The 18,452-nt window shown below is 33.8% G+C and overlaps 1 protein-coding gene and 1 long non-coding RNA gene across 4 annotated transcripts in view; both read right to left on the reverse strand.

Moving 5' to 3' along the window:
* Nucleotides 1-243: 243 nt before the first annotated feature.
* Nucleotides 244-18,452, reverse strand: part of LOC141667608 (ABSCISIC ACID-INSENSITIVE 5-like protein 2) — a 42,054-nt gene continuing 23,845 nt past the window's right edge. Inside the window, exons 4-5 of one of the 3 annotated variants that reach the window (XM_074474159.1) lie at nucleotides 674-700; nucleotides 244-540 (exon numbers count right to left, since the gene is read on the reverse strand). In XM_074474159.1, coding sequence (XP_074330260.1) covers nucleotides 460-540; nucleotides 674-700 — 108 coding nt within the window. In that variant the 3' untranslated portion in view covers nucleotides 244-459. The remainder of the gene's footprint in view (nucleotides 541-673; nucleotides 701-18,452) is intronic. The other 2 variants (XM_074474158.1, XM_074474160.1) reach the window with 2 other exon arrangements.
* On the reverse strand, nucleotides 736-2,879 carry LOC141667609 (uncharacterized). Its single transcript, XR_012552688.1, has 3 exons — nucleotides 2,589-2,879; nucleotides 1,374-2,241; nucleotides 736-887 (listed from the first exon to the last, which is right to left on the reverse strand). It is a non-coding gene; the product is annotated as an uncharacterized LOC141667609 (long non-coding RNA).

Consider the following 18,452-nt stretch of genomic DNA (forward strand, 5'->3'; position numbering starts at 1 on the left):
TTTTACCCCTAGTCAACCGTTACTTAATGGTCAAAATTGACATAAAGTTGGCTAAGGAATGGTTATTCTAATAGTATAGAAATCTAAGAGATGCATTTTGCATATAATTAAATTTCTTAACCTGCATTAAGTTGAAAGTGAAGGAATACAAAGTGAAATTAACTCTAAATTATTCAACAAAGTACACCTTTCTTACTTAACATTTGTTTATTTTATCCACACAATAGTAACACATTGCATGACATTTATTTATTTTACAATCCTCTAAAAGATGTGCAGCAAGGCATCCTAACGAGCACCAAATTGAAAGACAACTACAGTCTACATGCTTTCTCAGTTTTTGGAGAACCACAAATCGAAGCACAGCAATACGATGAGCGAAATACGACATTGCACTAGAACATGAGTGCACAGCAGCAGAACAGATTTTATTAGGGGAATATTGGCTTCGGTCTTGGTTCAGTACAACGAGCTCGAGCTCCTTTTGAGCCCCTTCTTTCCGTCTTTTCCCTTGCTAGTTTTCATGACCTCGTCCATTTCCTGCACGAAGTTCTGCAAATGTTAAATTGATTCATGAAAATGTGAAGGTATACATTTCCATTGAATGAAAAATTACCATGTATCTGTGTATTGCAATTTGTTCTATGAAGTGATTAGTGTGTGCTCAACATACTTGCTGCTTCATCCTCTTCATCTCTTGCTGCTTACAAATGCAAGAAAAATATTAATCTATTAGGCATTAGTCAACAAGAGAACTATAAACAAACATATAGATTAGTTTTGAAGAAACAAAGTTGTAGCCACGGTCTTGCATACCATTTTTTTTGCAGGCGTGCCTTCTCTGCTTTTAGCGCGTGCAGTTGGGCTTCTAAATCACGAGTATACGCCTTGCCAACCAGAAATTATGTAAAATAACTTTAGAAACAGACTTGGTCTAGACATTTTCCAAACCATGGTTTAAAGCTAAAATATTTAAATAGGGAAACATAATACTTAAATAGAAAAAACCAATTTCTTTTACAACCCCTTCACAAAGCATTACTTCGGGTGAAAGACAAGTTTAGCCTATTTTTTATATAAAATTAACAAAAATGACCATTTTCTGAAAATTTGACCAACTTTAGCCGATGGGATACCCACCTGTCAGTGGAGTATCCCATATATGATACCCAACTACCAGTGGAGTATCTTATACAAATTGGGATACCCAACTGACAGTAAAGTATTCAATCGGTTAAAATTGGCCTTTTTTCAGAATGGTTATTTTGGTTATTTTTTTAAAAAAATCCGTTATTTTTATCAGTTTTTCCATTACTTTGCATCTTCTATGTTATTCTTTACGGTAAATTTATCTCAGTGAAAAGAGACGGTACCTCTCTCCTAGCCCTTGACCTGGAGGCAGATTCTCTGTTTTTGATTAGGCGACGCTGCTGCTTTCTCGACACCTCTTTGGCTGCCGGATGACTGGACTTGTCCGCAAAATTGACATTTATATCAAAATTATTCACACTGTCGGAATTATTTCCCCCGATACTGTCAGAGGAAACTGGAGTAGCGGCTGACCCCTGCCTAAATCCACCATCACGTGGTTGGTATCCCCTATGTTTTCTTGCAATCGCAGCTGATGATGGATCTTTGACGCTTTTTTCCAGCAGTTTCTGATAAGCTGGTACATTTCTACCTCATGAAGCAATGACAAGCCTAACCATACAACCAGAGGTCCCAGATCCAACGGTTGTATTATTGTTGTTCTAGTATGACACACATGACTGCTGCAGAGGAGGAGAACGATCATGTGCCCGCACCACACCAGCCATGATAAGAAAATCCTCGAGGGTCATCTCTTCGTTTGAAGGGATGAACTGTGGATTAATATTGGTTGTGGCTGCAGCTGTGGGGACAATGGCTGCTCCCATGGGGGCAGCAGCACTGAGGGCAATATCGGGGCTGGGAAGAAGTGTTTGTTCAGAAGCTTGAATTTCTTCTTCTGTCCAAACGTTGTTAAGGAGTTCATCTATGTTCATCCATCCAGAGATTCCAATGTCATCAGAGAATGTGTGTTGAAACACATCAAGGAGGGACAAGATTGACCTTTGGCGATCTAGTGATGGTAGGACATGGCTGTCAGGATGTTGTGGGTTTGTTGAATGAACAGATAAGTCAATTTCTCCTCGCGATAGAAAGTCTTAGTTGTCTGTCCTCACCATTCTGGGAGAGAGATCATCAGATCATAACCAGTATCTGCAGCGTCACTCTTTTAACAATAGTGCAGTAACTTGAGCACGCGGAACCTGTCTTCGTAAAGCGAGAGAAGCATAATGAAATCTAAGCATTAAGACATTAATCATCATATAATTATTGATATAAGCAACAAGGCGTGAAACCGAAGTGGAGATAAAATAAGATAATAAATATGTACAGCTATCATAAGGAATATTCAGATGCACTGAAAATACAAAGACCACTAATCAACCATGGATTATGTACAGAAGTGGGAGGGCTTCCATTGTGAGTGTCTTACATTTCAAATTGGAATTCAAGGATTATAATAAAAATAACTACTAGATTGGGGAGACAGCAAACCAAACCTCTGATTTTGCAAAAAGAATGACCAAGTTAATATGCAAGACTGATTAAAGTTGAATGCCGATTCATAAAGATAAAATGATCACTACAAAATGCAAAAAATTAATGTGGCAGTTCAACCATGGATGGCTAAACCGTTTGCTTCATAAATATTTTATACCATCTCAGGCTATACTTATTTATTATAAGCTTTAGAGATAGCATCGACGTAGATAAAGTGAAACTGCCGACGTTCAGTTGATAAACATGAATCGTATAAGGAAGTGAAATACGAGGCTTGTTTGCTTTCATGCGACGAGGCTTGTTTGCTTTCATGCGAAAGTTAGTAGAGGCTACCGAAGTTAGATATAAACAAATTTCCTTTGTGGTTTGTAGGAATGATAATCATTTTGTATCGGGTACTTTCGTATGCATAATATATTTCGCCAAATAAAAAAAATCCACTAAACCGTTTTTTCGGGTTTTTAACCGAATCGTAACGGTTTTTTCGGTTTGGTTAACCATTTATCGGTTTCGATTTTTTTTAGTTATTTCTTACCCCTACTAAATTGTGAATTAAAATTTTATGTTGCTAGCACGGATCACACTAAAACTTTGATTTTCAGTTGGGAGGCTGTTAATGTGAATGACTCAAATTTCAAATTTGAATTGAAGGATTATAATGAAGATTATGGAGAGAGCAATCCAAACCTACGATTTTACAAATAACTGGCCAAGTTAATTATTTGCCGGACAAATCAGAGTCGAATGCTGATTTATATAAACTAAAACCTCTATAAATTGATAGAGTTGGGACCGAGGAATTTATTAATTTAGAATTATATTAATTTAGAGAGGTATTACTTAAACGTAAATTAATATTGATAAATTTAAAGATTGCTTTCAATATTAAAAAACATATATTTTAATTATATAAATTAAATAGAATTACGTTATCAAGAGTTTATAAAAAGTATTAACTAATTATTTTATGGAAATTGATTATTTTTTGAACTGGTCCAAGCCGGGACCGGAGAAAATCATTATTTTATAGAGATTATTAATTTATGAAGGTTTTACTAGAGATAAAATGGTTAGTAGGAATGGTCAAAAATTACTGTAGCAATTGTACAACTGTGACAGCTATACCACCACTACATAAATATCATATACTATTTTAGGCGATTGTTATTTATTATATACTTTAGAGACAGCATGACATAAATGAGTGATGACATAAATGAGTGAAACCGCCTCAGTGACGTTTAGTCGATATACATGGATTGTATATGGAAAAAAATAAAGTGTTAAAAGTGAGGTGTGTTTTCTTTTATGCAAAGATTAGTAGAAGTCTCTCGAAGTCAGTTATAAACAAAATTTCTTTATAGTTTGTAGACATTACAATTGTTTCATGTTCTCTACTTTCATATCACTGTATCAAACACATAATATGGTTTATTGCTGAAATTAGACCCGGCAATTCGTTCATTTCGTATACTTGCATGTCGTGTACTTTCGTGTTTCGTGTACGTAATGCCAAAATAAAACCCAAACCATTAAAGATTCGCATCATTTCATTTCATTTACCTTCATTTCGTCTATGTTTCGCGTCGCGTTCATGTAAATTTTGAATAAAATAGAAATACTAATAAATAAATAAAAATATTTAAATATAAATTTTTTACCGATCGAGTTTTAAATCAATATGTCATAAAGAATCAATTGTGATCAAGTCTACTGAAACTTAAAATTTGAAACTATTTTGTATTTAACTTATGTAAATATTATATTTAAATATGAATTCGTAAAATTTAAATATTATTTATTTCGTGTATCTTCATTTCGTGTGGCGTACTTCAAGGTAAACTCAAAACCGATAATAAATTTATCTGTATAATTTCGTTAACCACAAAGGTCAGCCCAAATTCATTATTTTCGTGTCTTGTACGAAATTGCCCACTCTACCTGAAATACTTGAACCAAATGTAGGGTGTTTTTACACATCTACTCGTCCTGTCCTTTTAAACATCATACTCGTAGAGCATACTCAACTAAATGCTTAATTGGTTAATCTAGAATGGTCATACCCTTAACGAAGACTAATGCTATCAAAAACCCTTATGTAATATATAATTGTTGATGTCAAAAATTACCGGAGATAACAATGTCATTAGCATCTCTGATCAAAGTATGAAGCAAGTCAAATGGACATATGATCTGAGTAGAAGATTAATGAACAGTTATTTTCAGTAATCAGTTAAGCTTGGGGTAAACCCTGAGTAAGTTTTATTGTTATCTAAATTTGTATTTTGTACTTGTAACACTTAAAGTCTATAAAAATACAAAGGAGCAGACTGGAGTCTTTTTCCTAAAACAGTATCAAGTCTAAGAATTCTATCTTGAAGAAGATCAATGTAATATATAATAGATGATGTCAAAGATTACTGGAGCTAACAATGTCATTAGCATCTATGATCTGAGTGGAAGATTAATGAATAGTTATTTTCAGTAATCAGTTAAGCTTGGGGTCAACCCTAAGTTAGTTGTATTGTTATCTAAATTTGTATTATGTACATGTAACACTTAAAGTCTATAAAAATGCAAAGGAGCAGACTGGAGTCTTTTTCCTAAAACAGTATCAAGCCTAAGGATTCTATCTGGAAGAAGATCAAGAAGATCATGCCTCAGAAGAATTTTGAAGAAGCTTGGAGTTGAATAGATCTGTTTGGAGAAAAATGTTCTAAGTCAAGATCTCTACAAGTCACATATTTAATGTTATAGAGAAGTCATTCGAGAACTCCAGAATGACTTATCGAGAAGTCATTCAAACTCCAGAGAGTACCGATGAATAAGCAATATCTACTTGATAGATGAGCTATAAATCCACTCGATGGATGAATAACATCTATTCGACGGATGATCAATATCTACTCGACAGATAAGCTATACATCTACTCGACTGATGAGCAATATCTACTCAACAGATAAGCAATATCCACCGGGTGTAGAGAAGTCAGGAAAGCTACTCGAGAATTCAAAAAGATATCGACAAGTCATTTTTTCACTAGAGAACTCAGAGTTAGCGACAAGTCTATATCCATTCGAGAACTGAGAGATATCTACAAGACAAGTAAAGTTATGAAGACTAGAGATCTCTATAAGCCGAAGACCTCTACAAGCTAAACTTATTATGGAGTACAAGAGATCTCGATAAACCTTTGTACTTATCGAGATATCAAGTGTTCAAATGAATCAAACTGGAGATCTGGAAGTACAGTCTCAAAGTACAGAATTACAGATCAGTTTAATATTCAAGATAAACAATCAACAAACAATCCAACAGCTGGATTGACATGTCTACAAAAAGCAGCTTGAAGTGTGTGCAAGATCAATGGCAAAGATTAACTGAGAGAGGAAGATTAAAGTAAACACGGGATACTAAAGATATGCTAAGCCAGAAATGGAAGATTTGCTTTTCTATAAATAGAAATGACAAGTGACAGTTTAGAAAAGCTAATAGCATGTTTATTATCCACTATGTAAACCAGCAGTAAACTAGTGCTATAAAGTTAACACTGGTCCTCTAGTTAGCGGTAACAATTTAGATAAAAATTCTTGTAACACTCTCGAGAAGAAGCTGAGCTCTTTAACTTCGAAGAGCTTAGAAATTTTGTAGCAAAGCATCTTAATTTTTAATAAAAAAATTAAGTGAGTTTTGAAGATATGTGTTCTTTATTTTATGCAAGTTTAATTTCTATATGAACACTTTTCTATACAAGATTTAATTTACTTTGTTCAACCATTATTTTTCAAGAAATACCTAAAATCAGAAAAACACATTTACACCCCCCCTGTGTGTGTTTCATTACCTAACAAGTGGTATCAAAGCAAAATCTGAAAGAAAACAGATTAAAGATCTTGGAAGAATGAATACACAGAAAATCAGTAGCATCAAAATCCCTGCCTTTGACAAAGCTAACTACACACTTTGGAAAAAGAAAATGATGTTGTTTATCAAGATGGCCAATCCACTCTATGTTCAGATTCTCAAGAATGGACCCTTCACTCCTATGGTAAGAGTTGAGGAATCTACAGATGGAGACATGGTCATACCAGCTTATTATGCTCCTAAAGATCCAGCTGAGTATTCCGACCCTGAAAAGGAGAAAGTCTCTCTAGACAACAGCTTACAATTGATATTGATTGAGTGACTTGACAATGTGATGTACAACAACATTGTCAATTGCGACACTACTAAGAAAATATGGGAGAAGATTGAAATACTCTGTGAAGGAACTGAGGAAGTTAGATCTAATCAAAGAAGAATATTGATTTCGCAGTATGAGGGTTTTATGGCTAAGCCTAAGGAAAGCATTACTGAAGTGTTTGAAAGATTTAGTAAGCTGATAAATGACTTGCAGCTTCATGACAAGTACTATGAAGCTGAAGAGGTGAATCTAAAGTTCTTGCTCACTCTTCCTGATCATTTAGAACAGAAAATCTCAGCAATCAGGGAAGGGAGAGACTTGAGCTGGATAACTCTGGAAGTTCTATATGGAATTCTCAAAACCTATGAACTAGAGATGATTCAAAGGCAATTATTGAGATCTGGCCAAGGACATGTTGTAGATGGTTCAAGTGCTTTAATAGTAAATGAAGGCCAAACATCCAATGATGAACCCAGATCTCATACCTCAGTTGCTCAACAAGTGAGCAGAGAACAATTGATTTACAGGAGCAAGTCATACTAGAATTGGAAAAAGATGAGTTCTACACTCTTGAAGAAGTGGATGAGCTAGATCAGTCAATGGCCTATCTGGCTAGAAAATTCTCCAACATTAGAGTAAGGAAGCCAAGATACTTCAAAAGTAAAGGACAGTCTTTTAACAAAGACAGCAGCTAGAAAGAGATAGGGAAGTACAATTCTGATAACAAAAGTGGTTACAAAACTGGATCTGTTGACAGATCTAATATATGGTACTTCAGCCATGATGAACTAGGCCATTTTGCTACAGAATGCAAGAAACCCAAGAAGGCAAAGAAAGATAAGGCTTATCATGAACTTGAAGCAAAGTATGAAGCTCTTCTGATGAAATAGCAAAGCAAAGCTTATATTGTAGAAGGTAAAAGTTGGGATGATTCTGAAAATGATGAAGATGAAGAACTTAGAAACTATGCACTCATGGCCTTGGAGCAAGGAGAATCATCCTCTTCTAAATCAAAGGTACCAACTCTTACCTCCACTGATTTAAATGAGAATCAATATAAGGAAACTGTTGAAAAAATGAGCACAGAAATGTTTCACATTCATACAAGCATGGTTGCTGCTAGTGAAGAAGTTAGTAGATTAACAAAGTTAAATGAGAAGCTTGAAAGTGAAAAACAAGAAGCTGAATTGTTGATAGTGGAGCTTAAAGCCTTAAAACAAGAAAATGGCTATCTGAAAAACAAGCTCAAGTGTGCAAATGAGATTGAGGGTGTGCTAAGAGAAAAACTGGAGAAAAGTGAAGTAAAGTTGAAGTCCTTCAAGAATGCATTTGAATTGGTTGGTCAGTACCATGAGAAAAATAAACCATGTACAAACATTGCCATTGGTCTTGATTATAATACCTTAAACAACAAAAAAAAATACTGGTGACAGAGGAAAAGCAACAAAGAGTGAAAATGTTCCAGCAATGCTGAAAAATGTTGGGTCACCAGTATTTAAGACTTGTGAGGTAAACTTCAGTGAAGAAGAATTGATTATCAAGTAAGAAATTGCAAATGAGGATAATGAAAAGAAGAATGCAGATTCAATTCAATCTTCCAAGGCTGAAGAAAATCTTATGGACAACCAAAGTACCAAGACTCCTGTCAAAGAAACCAAGATTGAAGATGCAAGTAAGAAGAAGAAAAATAGAAGTGGAAGAACTGGGAAAAACAAAAGATTACTTCAGGACCGAGAATTTCTTCTCCCTTTTCTCTTGGGCGGAATGGATCCTTATTCTTTTCAAATGATCGTACAATCATGGGTGTACACACAGGATATGCCTTATCCATAATAAACCGTTTAAGAATTTTTTTCAATATATAAAGACTGGTGGACAAAGATTCCTTAGATAAATGTTCAACTTGAAAACCAATGCAGAGTTTTGTTTTGCCCAATCGTCTCATGGAGTTCATCTAGAGTTCCAATGATGTTTAAATCAGCAACATATACTATAATGATAGTAAATCCCAATTTTTCCTTTTAATAAAAACACATGAACATATTACATTATTAGTATATCCATCTTCCAAAAGATATTCGTTGAGACGATTGTACCACATATGACCCGATTGTTTCAATTCGTATAATGATCTTTGTAATTTAATTGAGTAAATCTCTCCGGGTCTTGAACTATATACTTCACGCATTTTTAATCCATCAGTGATCTTCATGTAAATGTCACTATCGAGTGACGCATACAAGTAGGCAGTCACAAAATCCATTAAATTCATTCAGAGCCCTTCTAGAATTGATAAACTTATCAAAAATCTGAATGTTGTTGCATCCATTACCGGGGAATAAGTTTCCTCGTAATCAATTCCAGGTCTTTATGAGAAGCCTTGAGCAACAAGGCATGCCTTGTATCTCACAATTTCATTTTTTTTTACGAACAATTACCCATCTATATCTAACGGGTTTTACACCTGCAGGTGTTTGGACAATAGGTCGAAAAACTTGGCGTTTTTCAAGTGATTTCAATTCTGCTTCAATTGCTTTTTTTCACTTTGGCCAACCATTTCTTCTTTTACATTCATAGATCGATCTAGGCTCATGATCCTCGATTTCCTCAGAAATGTCAAGTGCAGCTGCATATGCAAATATATCATCCATGACAATTTCTTTTCTGTTCCACCTCTTTCCTGAAATGACATAATTTATCGAGATCTCTTCATTATCAATAATTTCAGTTGTTTGATCATCCTTGGAAGACGTTTATTTAGTGATCAAATTTATGATGTCATTTGATGTTCCAACTTTCTTATCAAGTTTCCTTATTTTTCTAGGAGTTTTATCCTTGGATCCAATAGGTCTACTACGCTTCTGGCATACCTTAGACTCAGTTGCTAGCATGATTTTATTATCTTCTTCAGGAAGTATAATTTTACAAGGAACATTAACAGCCGGTATATGTGATTTTGTTACATTCTTGACATCAGTAAATGCATCAGACAATCTATTTGCAACTTCTTGTAGGTATATAATCTTTTGAACTTCAAGTTCACATTGATTTATTCGAGGATCATAATGAGACAAGGGTATTTTATTCCACAAAATTTCTTGCTTTTATTTTTCAAAATTTGTCTTATCTCCCCCTAATGCAGGAAAAACTGTCTCATCAATTGACAATCGACAAATCTTGCCGTGAATGAATCTCCAATCTTGGGCTCCAAATATTTTATAATGGAAGGAGAATCAAATCCAATATATACCTCTAATCTTCTTTGCGGTCCCATTTTTGTTCGTTGGGGAGGGGATATTGGAATATAAACTCCACACCCAAAATTTTTTAAGTGAGAGATATTTAGTTCTTGACCATTTACCAGTTACATTGGGGAATATTTATGATAAGAAGTCGGTCATAACCGGACTAAAGAAGCCGCATGTCATATTGCATATCCCCAGGAAGTAGTTGGTAAATTTGTTCTCATAAGTAATAGTCTCGCAATTAGTTGTAGCCTTTTAATGAAAGACTCAGCAAGACTATTTTGAGTGTATGTGTGGGCAACAGAATGGTCCACTTCTATCCCAATAGACATACAATAATTTTTAAAAGATTGGGATGTAAATTCTCCTGCTTTGTCCAATCTTATTTTCTTTATATTATAATCAGGAAATTGTGCTCGCAATCGAATTATTTGAGCAAGGAGTCGTGCAAAAGCCACATTACGAGTGGACAATAAACTAACATGTGACCATCTTGTTGATGCATCAATGAGTACCATAAATTACTGAAATGACCCACTAGATGGGGTTATTGGTCTACATATATCTCCTTGAATTCGCTCCAAAAACAATTTGGGCATTTAATGGCAACTTTCACAGGAGATGGTTTTGTTATCAATTTTTTCTTGAATACAAGCAACACGTGAAAAATCTTTGGAAAATGGAACAATTTTGTTTTTGAGTGGATGTCAATTTGAATTTTCAATAATTATTCGCATCATTATTGAACCCGGATACTATCACTCAAAAGCAACACAACCCTAAATGTGATCTCCCATGCCTGGCAATGATACCATTAGTGGTAAGGAGTGAGCGCCTAAACGATTATGCCATATAGTAAAATTTGTCGGGTCAACAGATCTTGTATCAATAATCATGTGTGATTCAACTGGATTTATGAAAGTATAATATAATCCAGAATTATATGATGGGAGTTTTTCTATCACATATTTCCTCCCTGAGACTATAGTCATAGTACATAAATATTCATCTTCGCGTTCATTTGTCGTCTCAATATGATGGCCATTGTGGCGTATATCTTTAAAGCTCAAAAGATTTCTTTTCGATCGGGTGGAAAACATTGTATTTCTAATTAATAAATATGTACCATTGGGTAGCACTATACTTGCTCTTCCGGAGCCTTCAATTATATCCGATGCACCCGATATTGTATTTACATTAGCCTTGGCTAATGTTAGATGTGAAAAATATGCTTTATTTTTCAAAATAGTATGTGTTGTTGCACTATTCGCCAAACAAAAAGATTTCTCATTTTTTATAACACATGATGAGAGACTGGTGGCTATATTTCTTCACGAAAAAATAAAATTAGAAGTAGAGGTAGAACATCTCAAGTACTTCATTATCGAAAAGAAAATTGTATAAGCAGTGATAAGCATGATTATCATAGTCCAAAAGTCAATGTAAGGCTTTTTTTAGTTATTCTTAGACTCATCACCACCAAATTTAGGAATATTCACATCAACATCTTCAAAGAAATCACCAACTTCCATATGAGTAAAGGCCGAAGGATCAACTAGATCATTCTGTTCGGTGAAATTAGTTTCAACATTCTTTAAAGATGCTTGATATAGGTCAGCAAAGTGCTTGGAAGTACGACATGTACTTCTCCAGTGACCTTTCATTCCACATCGACTACAAGTACTTTCAGTCCTTTTAGCCATCGTACTACCCTCAGATTTCTATTTATTGTCTGTTTCTGGTAGTAAGGATTTCTTTTAATGTTGGGGGGATTTTGTTGATTACGACCTCTACCATGCACAAAATCATGACCACGGACACGCCCACGCTCACGTCCACGTCCATGCCCACGTCCACGTCCTACTATTTTATTATCTTTATATACATTATTAGTCACCACATTCACTTCAGGGCATGGTGTTGAGCCAGTTGGACGTGCTTGATGATTTTTCATCAAAAGTTTATTATTTTGTTCAGCAAGAAGCAAAACAGAAATCTGCTCAGAATATTTTATGAATCCACGTTCACGATATTATTGCTGCAAGAGCATATTATTTGCATGGAAAGTGGAATATGTTTTTTTCAACATATCTTTATTGGTGATATTCTCGCCATATAATTTCAATGGAGATGTAATCTTAAACATGGAAGAATTATACTCGCTCACACTTTTATAATCTTGCAATCGCAAGTGTAGCCAATCATAAAGAGCTTTAGGAAGTATCACCATTTTTTGGTGGTCATATCTTTCTTTGAGATCCTTCCAAAGTGTTGATGGATCTTTAATAGTCAATCCTTCATCAAGGTGGTGGCGAAGAAATATCATGGCTTTTGCCTTATCTTATTCAGAGGTTTTATTTCCCTCTTTTATAATATCACCAAGGCTCATTGCACTAAGATGGATTTCAGCATCAAGAATCCATGTTAAATAATTTTTTTCCGGTGACATGAAGTGCGTTGAATTCAAGCTTTGTAATATTCGACATTTTGATTACTAAAAAGAGAGGGTAATACACATTAATATCAAGATAATGGTATATCTTAATATAGAATTTCACCAAAATTTCATATTTCACATGTATAATAAACATAATATAAAATCAAAAAAAATTCGTGGCCATAAATTTCTATTCATACCCATGAATTTCTGCTGTATCTCAAGTTGGTTCCCTTTCATGTGCATGCTTCGTTAACACTTTTATAATATGCACATTCGGTCAATATATAAAAATATGCAAGGAAAACATATATGTATTAATATTTAAAAATGCATGATAATATAACAAGATGATGGTGCATTGAATTCAATCAAATGGTACATTGAATGCAATCTACTGTATATGTAGCGTCTTAGCACGTTGCACCCATTTTCACCTTTATAATTTACCTCAATATTAAAACAAGGAAGGTGGGAACTATTAAAGCAAACAAAGATGAGACATATTGATCCAATATCTCAAATCAAATATCGTACACAATGGCTAATTATGATAAAGTCAAATCTGATGAGTTTCAAAAAATACCAATTTACTCTATGAAGATGATTTTATCTGAAAAAGTGTAAAACACGAAAAATGTATAAAATTCTGGGATCTTTCCATAATGGTATGCCTCATAATATTTGAACAAGTATTTAACTTACTATGTTTTGTAGAAATTACTACATATCACCTTGAATCATACAATCAGATTACACAAAATACAGATTTTGACATACATATAAGTAGATTTTGGAAAAACACAAAGAAGCTCAATAAATTTCTTTACAACGAGAATAAGCTCAATAAATTCCGATGGATAATGAATCAGATACAAAATATACGAGAATCAGACGCATAATAAATATATAAAGATCATCTTATTAAAAGAGAAACGAAGTAAACTAAAAAAAATAGTGTAAATACCTCACAGACAAACTGAAATAATAAAATTTTTGTAGAATCCTTCTTCTTTTTGAATTTCCAACACCTGTTTACACTTTGATGATCTCCTTTAAACACTTAAGTAAAACTGATCTCCTTATTTTATAAGCAAATCATGTTGATAACGTGTTATATATAATATATATAAGAGAGATTGAGAGGTAACTAGATTATAATGAAAGATATAATCTTGTTATTCTATATCATAAACAAAGTACAAGCAAGCCTTATATAGGCTAGTAGAATGGATCTTACAAGGAAAATGGAGAGCCAAAGGTTGCTAGTAATTAAGATAACCATATGAAAGGCTAAAAGTCATCTCTTAATACATAACATAAATTACATTGTAGAAAATTGGAATGATGACTAATAGGCAAGAACAATGTGAGACAAATAAAGATAAAATTATATAAGAATACATGCATATAGATTAATATAATATATACCACTTGAGCTTGCATTTTTTAGGCTACAAATCAATCATCCCAAGAATTAGGATAATTTGGTTGTAAAATATATCTAAATCGATAGACATTTTCGCTAAATTACCATATATATATTAAAGGAAAAGAATATGAAACTGACGATAGTAGTAGATAGTAACAAATACATATGACGAAGGCAACTTGTAGACGAGCGGATAGATCATAGAGTAACAAAGTTATCTCTAGGAAAACTGGGCCCCAATTTGGTTTATCTCGTGATGACAACATTTTGGTATGATGTATAAGAGAATTTGAGTAGCTAGAAATATGCAACGTGTCAACAACACCGGCTGCACTACATTCTTATAATGGGGATTCATTTCTATAGGATTCTAATAGGAAAACAATTTTATTTACCCATAAAAAAATTAGTTTTTAGCTTTTATATATTCATAAATAATTTCTTTTAATAATTAAATCTATAGTATGTTTTGTAAGTTTGTAACAAAAGGAATGAAACACAAAATAAATTCTTGAGGGTCACATCGAATAAATATTTTACACTAGGCTATACAAAAGTTCTTCAAAAATATTTACAATAAAATTTGAACTGCATGAGTACACGAAATGATTAGCATGAGTACACGAAATGATAAGAAAGTTTAAACAAATTTGTCTAAACTCGTCAATAATCAATTGTGTATACATTCTATTACTTAAAGTTTATTATTGTAGGATTAGATTGGGACCGGGGCAGACTAAAAAATTGTGTTGACGAATATAATAATTTAATTTCTATTTGATTATTCATTAGAATACACTTCTTTAATTACTTATGCGTAAATAAATTTTTTAAAAAATTGTATGAAAGAAGTGCTATTGAGTCTTGATCTTATATACAACTGTAAATATATTAAAAGTAACATTAAAAAACAATATTCACTTGAATTATATTGTGCAAAGTGAAATGTTAACAAGTTGCGCCGTGATATTTTGTTGAATTACAAATTTTGTTCTTTGAGATCCGAACAAAATTATTTATACAATTTATTTTAATTTTTTAACTGTAGTGAACCCGCAGCCGCTACCTTTCGGGTACACACTGGGTAAACCCCACGGGCGCACGCAGCAAATCTCGTGAACCAAGATAAACCACATTTAAGCGACAAGTTTATGAGGCATAATCATAAATTCTCCTCCAGTGAGATTCAAACATGTGACAAAGAGTATAAGTATCCCCTCTTTATACAATTATTTCATAGCTTATGTATAAACAAAATTATTATTTTCGGTTTATTACAAATGAGTGATATTAAACACAACTGTAAATATTTATAATTATATATTAAGAAAATTTTCATTCACTTAATTTAGAGATGTACGAGGTGAATGGCTAATAAACTGCACCGTAAAATTTTGTTAAATTGCAAATAGAAAAATTTAATTTACAGATGTGCGAAGTAAAATTTCGCTGAATTGAAAATTCCATTTTTTGAAATCCGAAATTAATTGCCCAAATTATATTTGTTAAATCTCAGCACTAATTTACAAAAACATAATTGAAAGAATGAGAAGAATATAACACTAACCATAAATTGACAAATAACATGCACTACGAGAAAAATGGCTAAATATGATCGAAAAATTTCAGTCATATTTACCAAATATGATTGCCAGCGGTCATATTTGATTAAATATGACCGAATTATGTCTGTCTTTTTTAGGCGGTGCAAATTTAGCAAAATCGCTCATATTTAGTTAAATATGACCGACTAAATTTGAACTTTCATTTTTGACCGAATAAATTTGACCGAAATAAATTTGACCGATTAAAATTGACCGTAAACGGTCATTTAAAATTTTTGACTTATGACTTAAAATTTTTGATAAAATTTGAATTTCCCGCCTCTTATAAATAAATATGGCAGCCAGCAGTCAAATTTATAAATTCGACCAACACATTATCGGTCATTTTTATAAATTTGACTGGTTTAGTATATAGTCAAAATTTATAAATATGACGACATTTGAGTTAGTCAAATTAATAAAAATGACTGATTTTGGTCAAATATAACCAGCAAAATGCGACTATTATTAGCAAAAAAATTATAGAGCCTCTTGAGCACACAAATATATCCACAATATGAATTGACTTTTAATTCCAAGAAGTTGCTTGACATTAGTTGTTGTATCCCAAAGGACTAGCTATTAGATGACACTAGATTTTCAGTCTATTTAAAATAAACCTACTCGTCAGCATCTTCATCTTCATCTTTGTTGCTTTGAAAATCACTGTGGTTCAATGCACATTGTTGATCCTAGTACCTTGCACTAAAACAATATAATCTCCATTAAGTGCAATTTACTTTAAAGCAAACAACACAGACTTTCAACAAATTACAAACAAACTGAATTGTAAATTGCAGCATTTGCACAATAGGAGTAACTGCAAAGCCATGAATAGTGTTGGCTGACATAAAAAAAATTCTCAAAATAGTAAACCTTAAAAAGAACATAAAACAAAATCATTCTCAACCAATATCTATTTTAAAGAATCCAATAACAGAAAAAAGAACAAGTCTCTTGTGTTGGTAAGTAAAACCTAGCAGTAAATTAAAAAATCTACAAGTCAATCATCCAAAAAAATAATAAGTGTAATATGTTTTATCTTACCAAAAAAATTGGGTGTATTCCCAGCCTTTTTCTCCGTCCGGGAGCTTGATGAGCTTGTCATCAGACGATGACAAAACATATGGAAGGCTTGGATGCAAATCCAATGACCTGATGTAGTCTGTGTGTGCTTCAAACTCTTTAATCTTATCATATATGTTGTAGTTGTACACGCGAATCATTTTGTTCTGAGCTCCAGCTGCAAACCAATTTTTTCGAGGTAAACAATTTGCACATCTAACTGCAAACAATCATATAAAATCACAGTTGGTCTTGTAATCCACCATAAACTAGTAAAAATCTTACAAGATAATAAATTTAAATTAAAAAGATACAAGGAGTGACAGAAATGTACCTAGCGTTTCAATGAGTTTAAAGGAGTTCTCAATTTTCTTTTATATTAAAGATAAATTAAGCTGGCAATTCAAATATATGCTTGTATTGTAAATTATGATACAGAAACACAACTGATCATAACATAAAAACATCAACTTACTTGGTAATTATAGTTCCAAATTAACACAGTTCCCGAGTCTAAACTTAGTAGTTCCGTACACAAAGAACATCAGATTGTGGAAGCAGGAGCAGATGACCTATATTTTAAATATCTGTTCTCTCAATTATGGAGTCTGGATATATCAGCTTATTGTACATTGACGGAATAAATTGACCTGTTTCCGCCATATTCACCTCAGCTTCTAAACACACAACCTGTTGGGTTTATTAATCTAAACTCGGTATAATTCCCCAGAATCATGGATGCTGCTGGATATGGCAAGGTGACACAATCGCTGGTGCATGGCTGGAGAATCTGCAGAATCATTAAGAGAATAAATCTTACGTTCATTTAGGCTTATCTTTGGCTCTAGTTTATTTCTTTCCTTCTTTCATGGGATATCATATATCTCTTTTCCTTTATATTGTAATCGTCTTTCATAATAATAAAGTGGTGGTTTCAGAGTAAACTTTGTTCTTCTCCTAGTACAAATACATTGCAGATTGTATTTATCAATAATCTGGTATCAGAGCTTGGTCACGAGTTGATGCCCAAGTACATGCCTAGAGCATTACAGATGGAGACAGACAAGAACAACGAAGGAAGGATCCAGTTAAACTACCCCATGTTGACTCGAGCAAATTATACGGCTTGGGCTATGAAGATGAAGGTGTATATGCAGGCCCACAGTGTTTGGGAGGCTATATCACCAAAGGATCCTAAGGCAACGGAGGTTGATGAGAAGAAAGACAAGGTCGCGTTGGCGGCAATATACCAGGCTATTCCGGAGGACGTACTCCTCTCGATTGCAGACAAGGAATCAGCCAAGGGAGCGTGGGAGGCTATCAAAACACTGTGTCAAGGTGCTGATAGAGCCAAGACGGCAAAAATACAAACCCTCAAGGCAGAGTTTGAGTCTATGACTATGCAGAACACAGACTCAATAGACGACTTCACCATGAAATTGAACGGATTGGTGACCAACATACGCTCACTGGGAGAAACTGTTGCAGAAAGCTATGTCGTCAAAAAGATCTTAAGAGCAGCCCCTTCGAAATTTTTACAAATCGCCTCCACTATAGAACAATTTGGAAATATCGAGAAAATGACTGTGGAAGAAACGGTGGGATCACTGAAGGCTCATGAAGAAAGAATCAAGGGACAAACTGAGACAAAGGAGGGAAAGTTACTTCTCACCAGGGAGGAGTGGGTCGAAAGAGAAAAAGAAGAGAGCAAGCTATTGCTTACAAAAGAGGAATGGATGAAATGTTCAGTCAAAGGAAACGCCGAGACATCGCATGCAAGGAACAGGGCAAAAGGGTACATACGAGGAGGACGAGATAAAACTAAAGTGCGATGTTTCAACTGTAACACTTACGGTCACTATGCCGTGGAGTGCAAAAAATCAAGACGAGAAAGGG

Source organism: Apium graveolens, chromosome 6, assembly GCF_009905375.1.
Source record: "Apium graveolens cultivar Ventura chromosome 6, ASM990537v1, whole genome shotgun sequence".
Lineage (NCBI taxonomy): Eukaryota > Viridiplantae > Streptophyta > Magnoliopsida > Apiales > Apiaceae > Apium > Apium graveolens.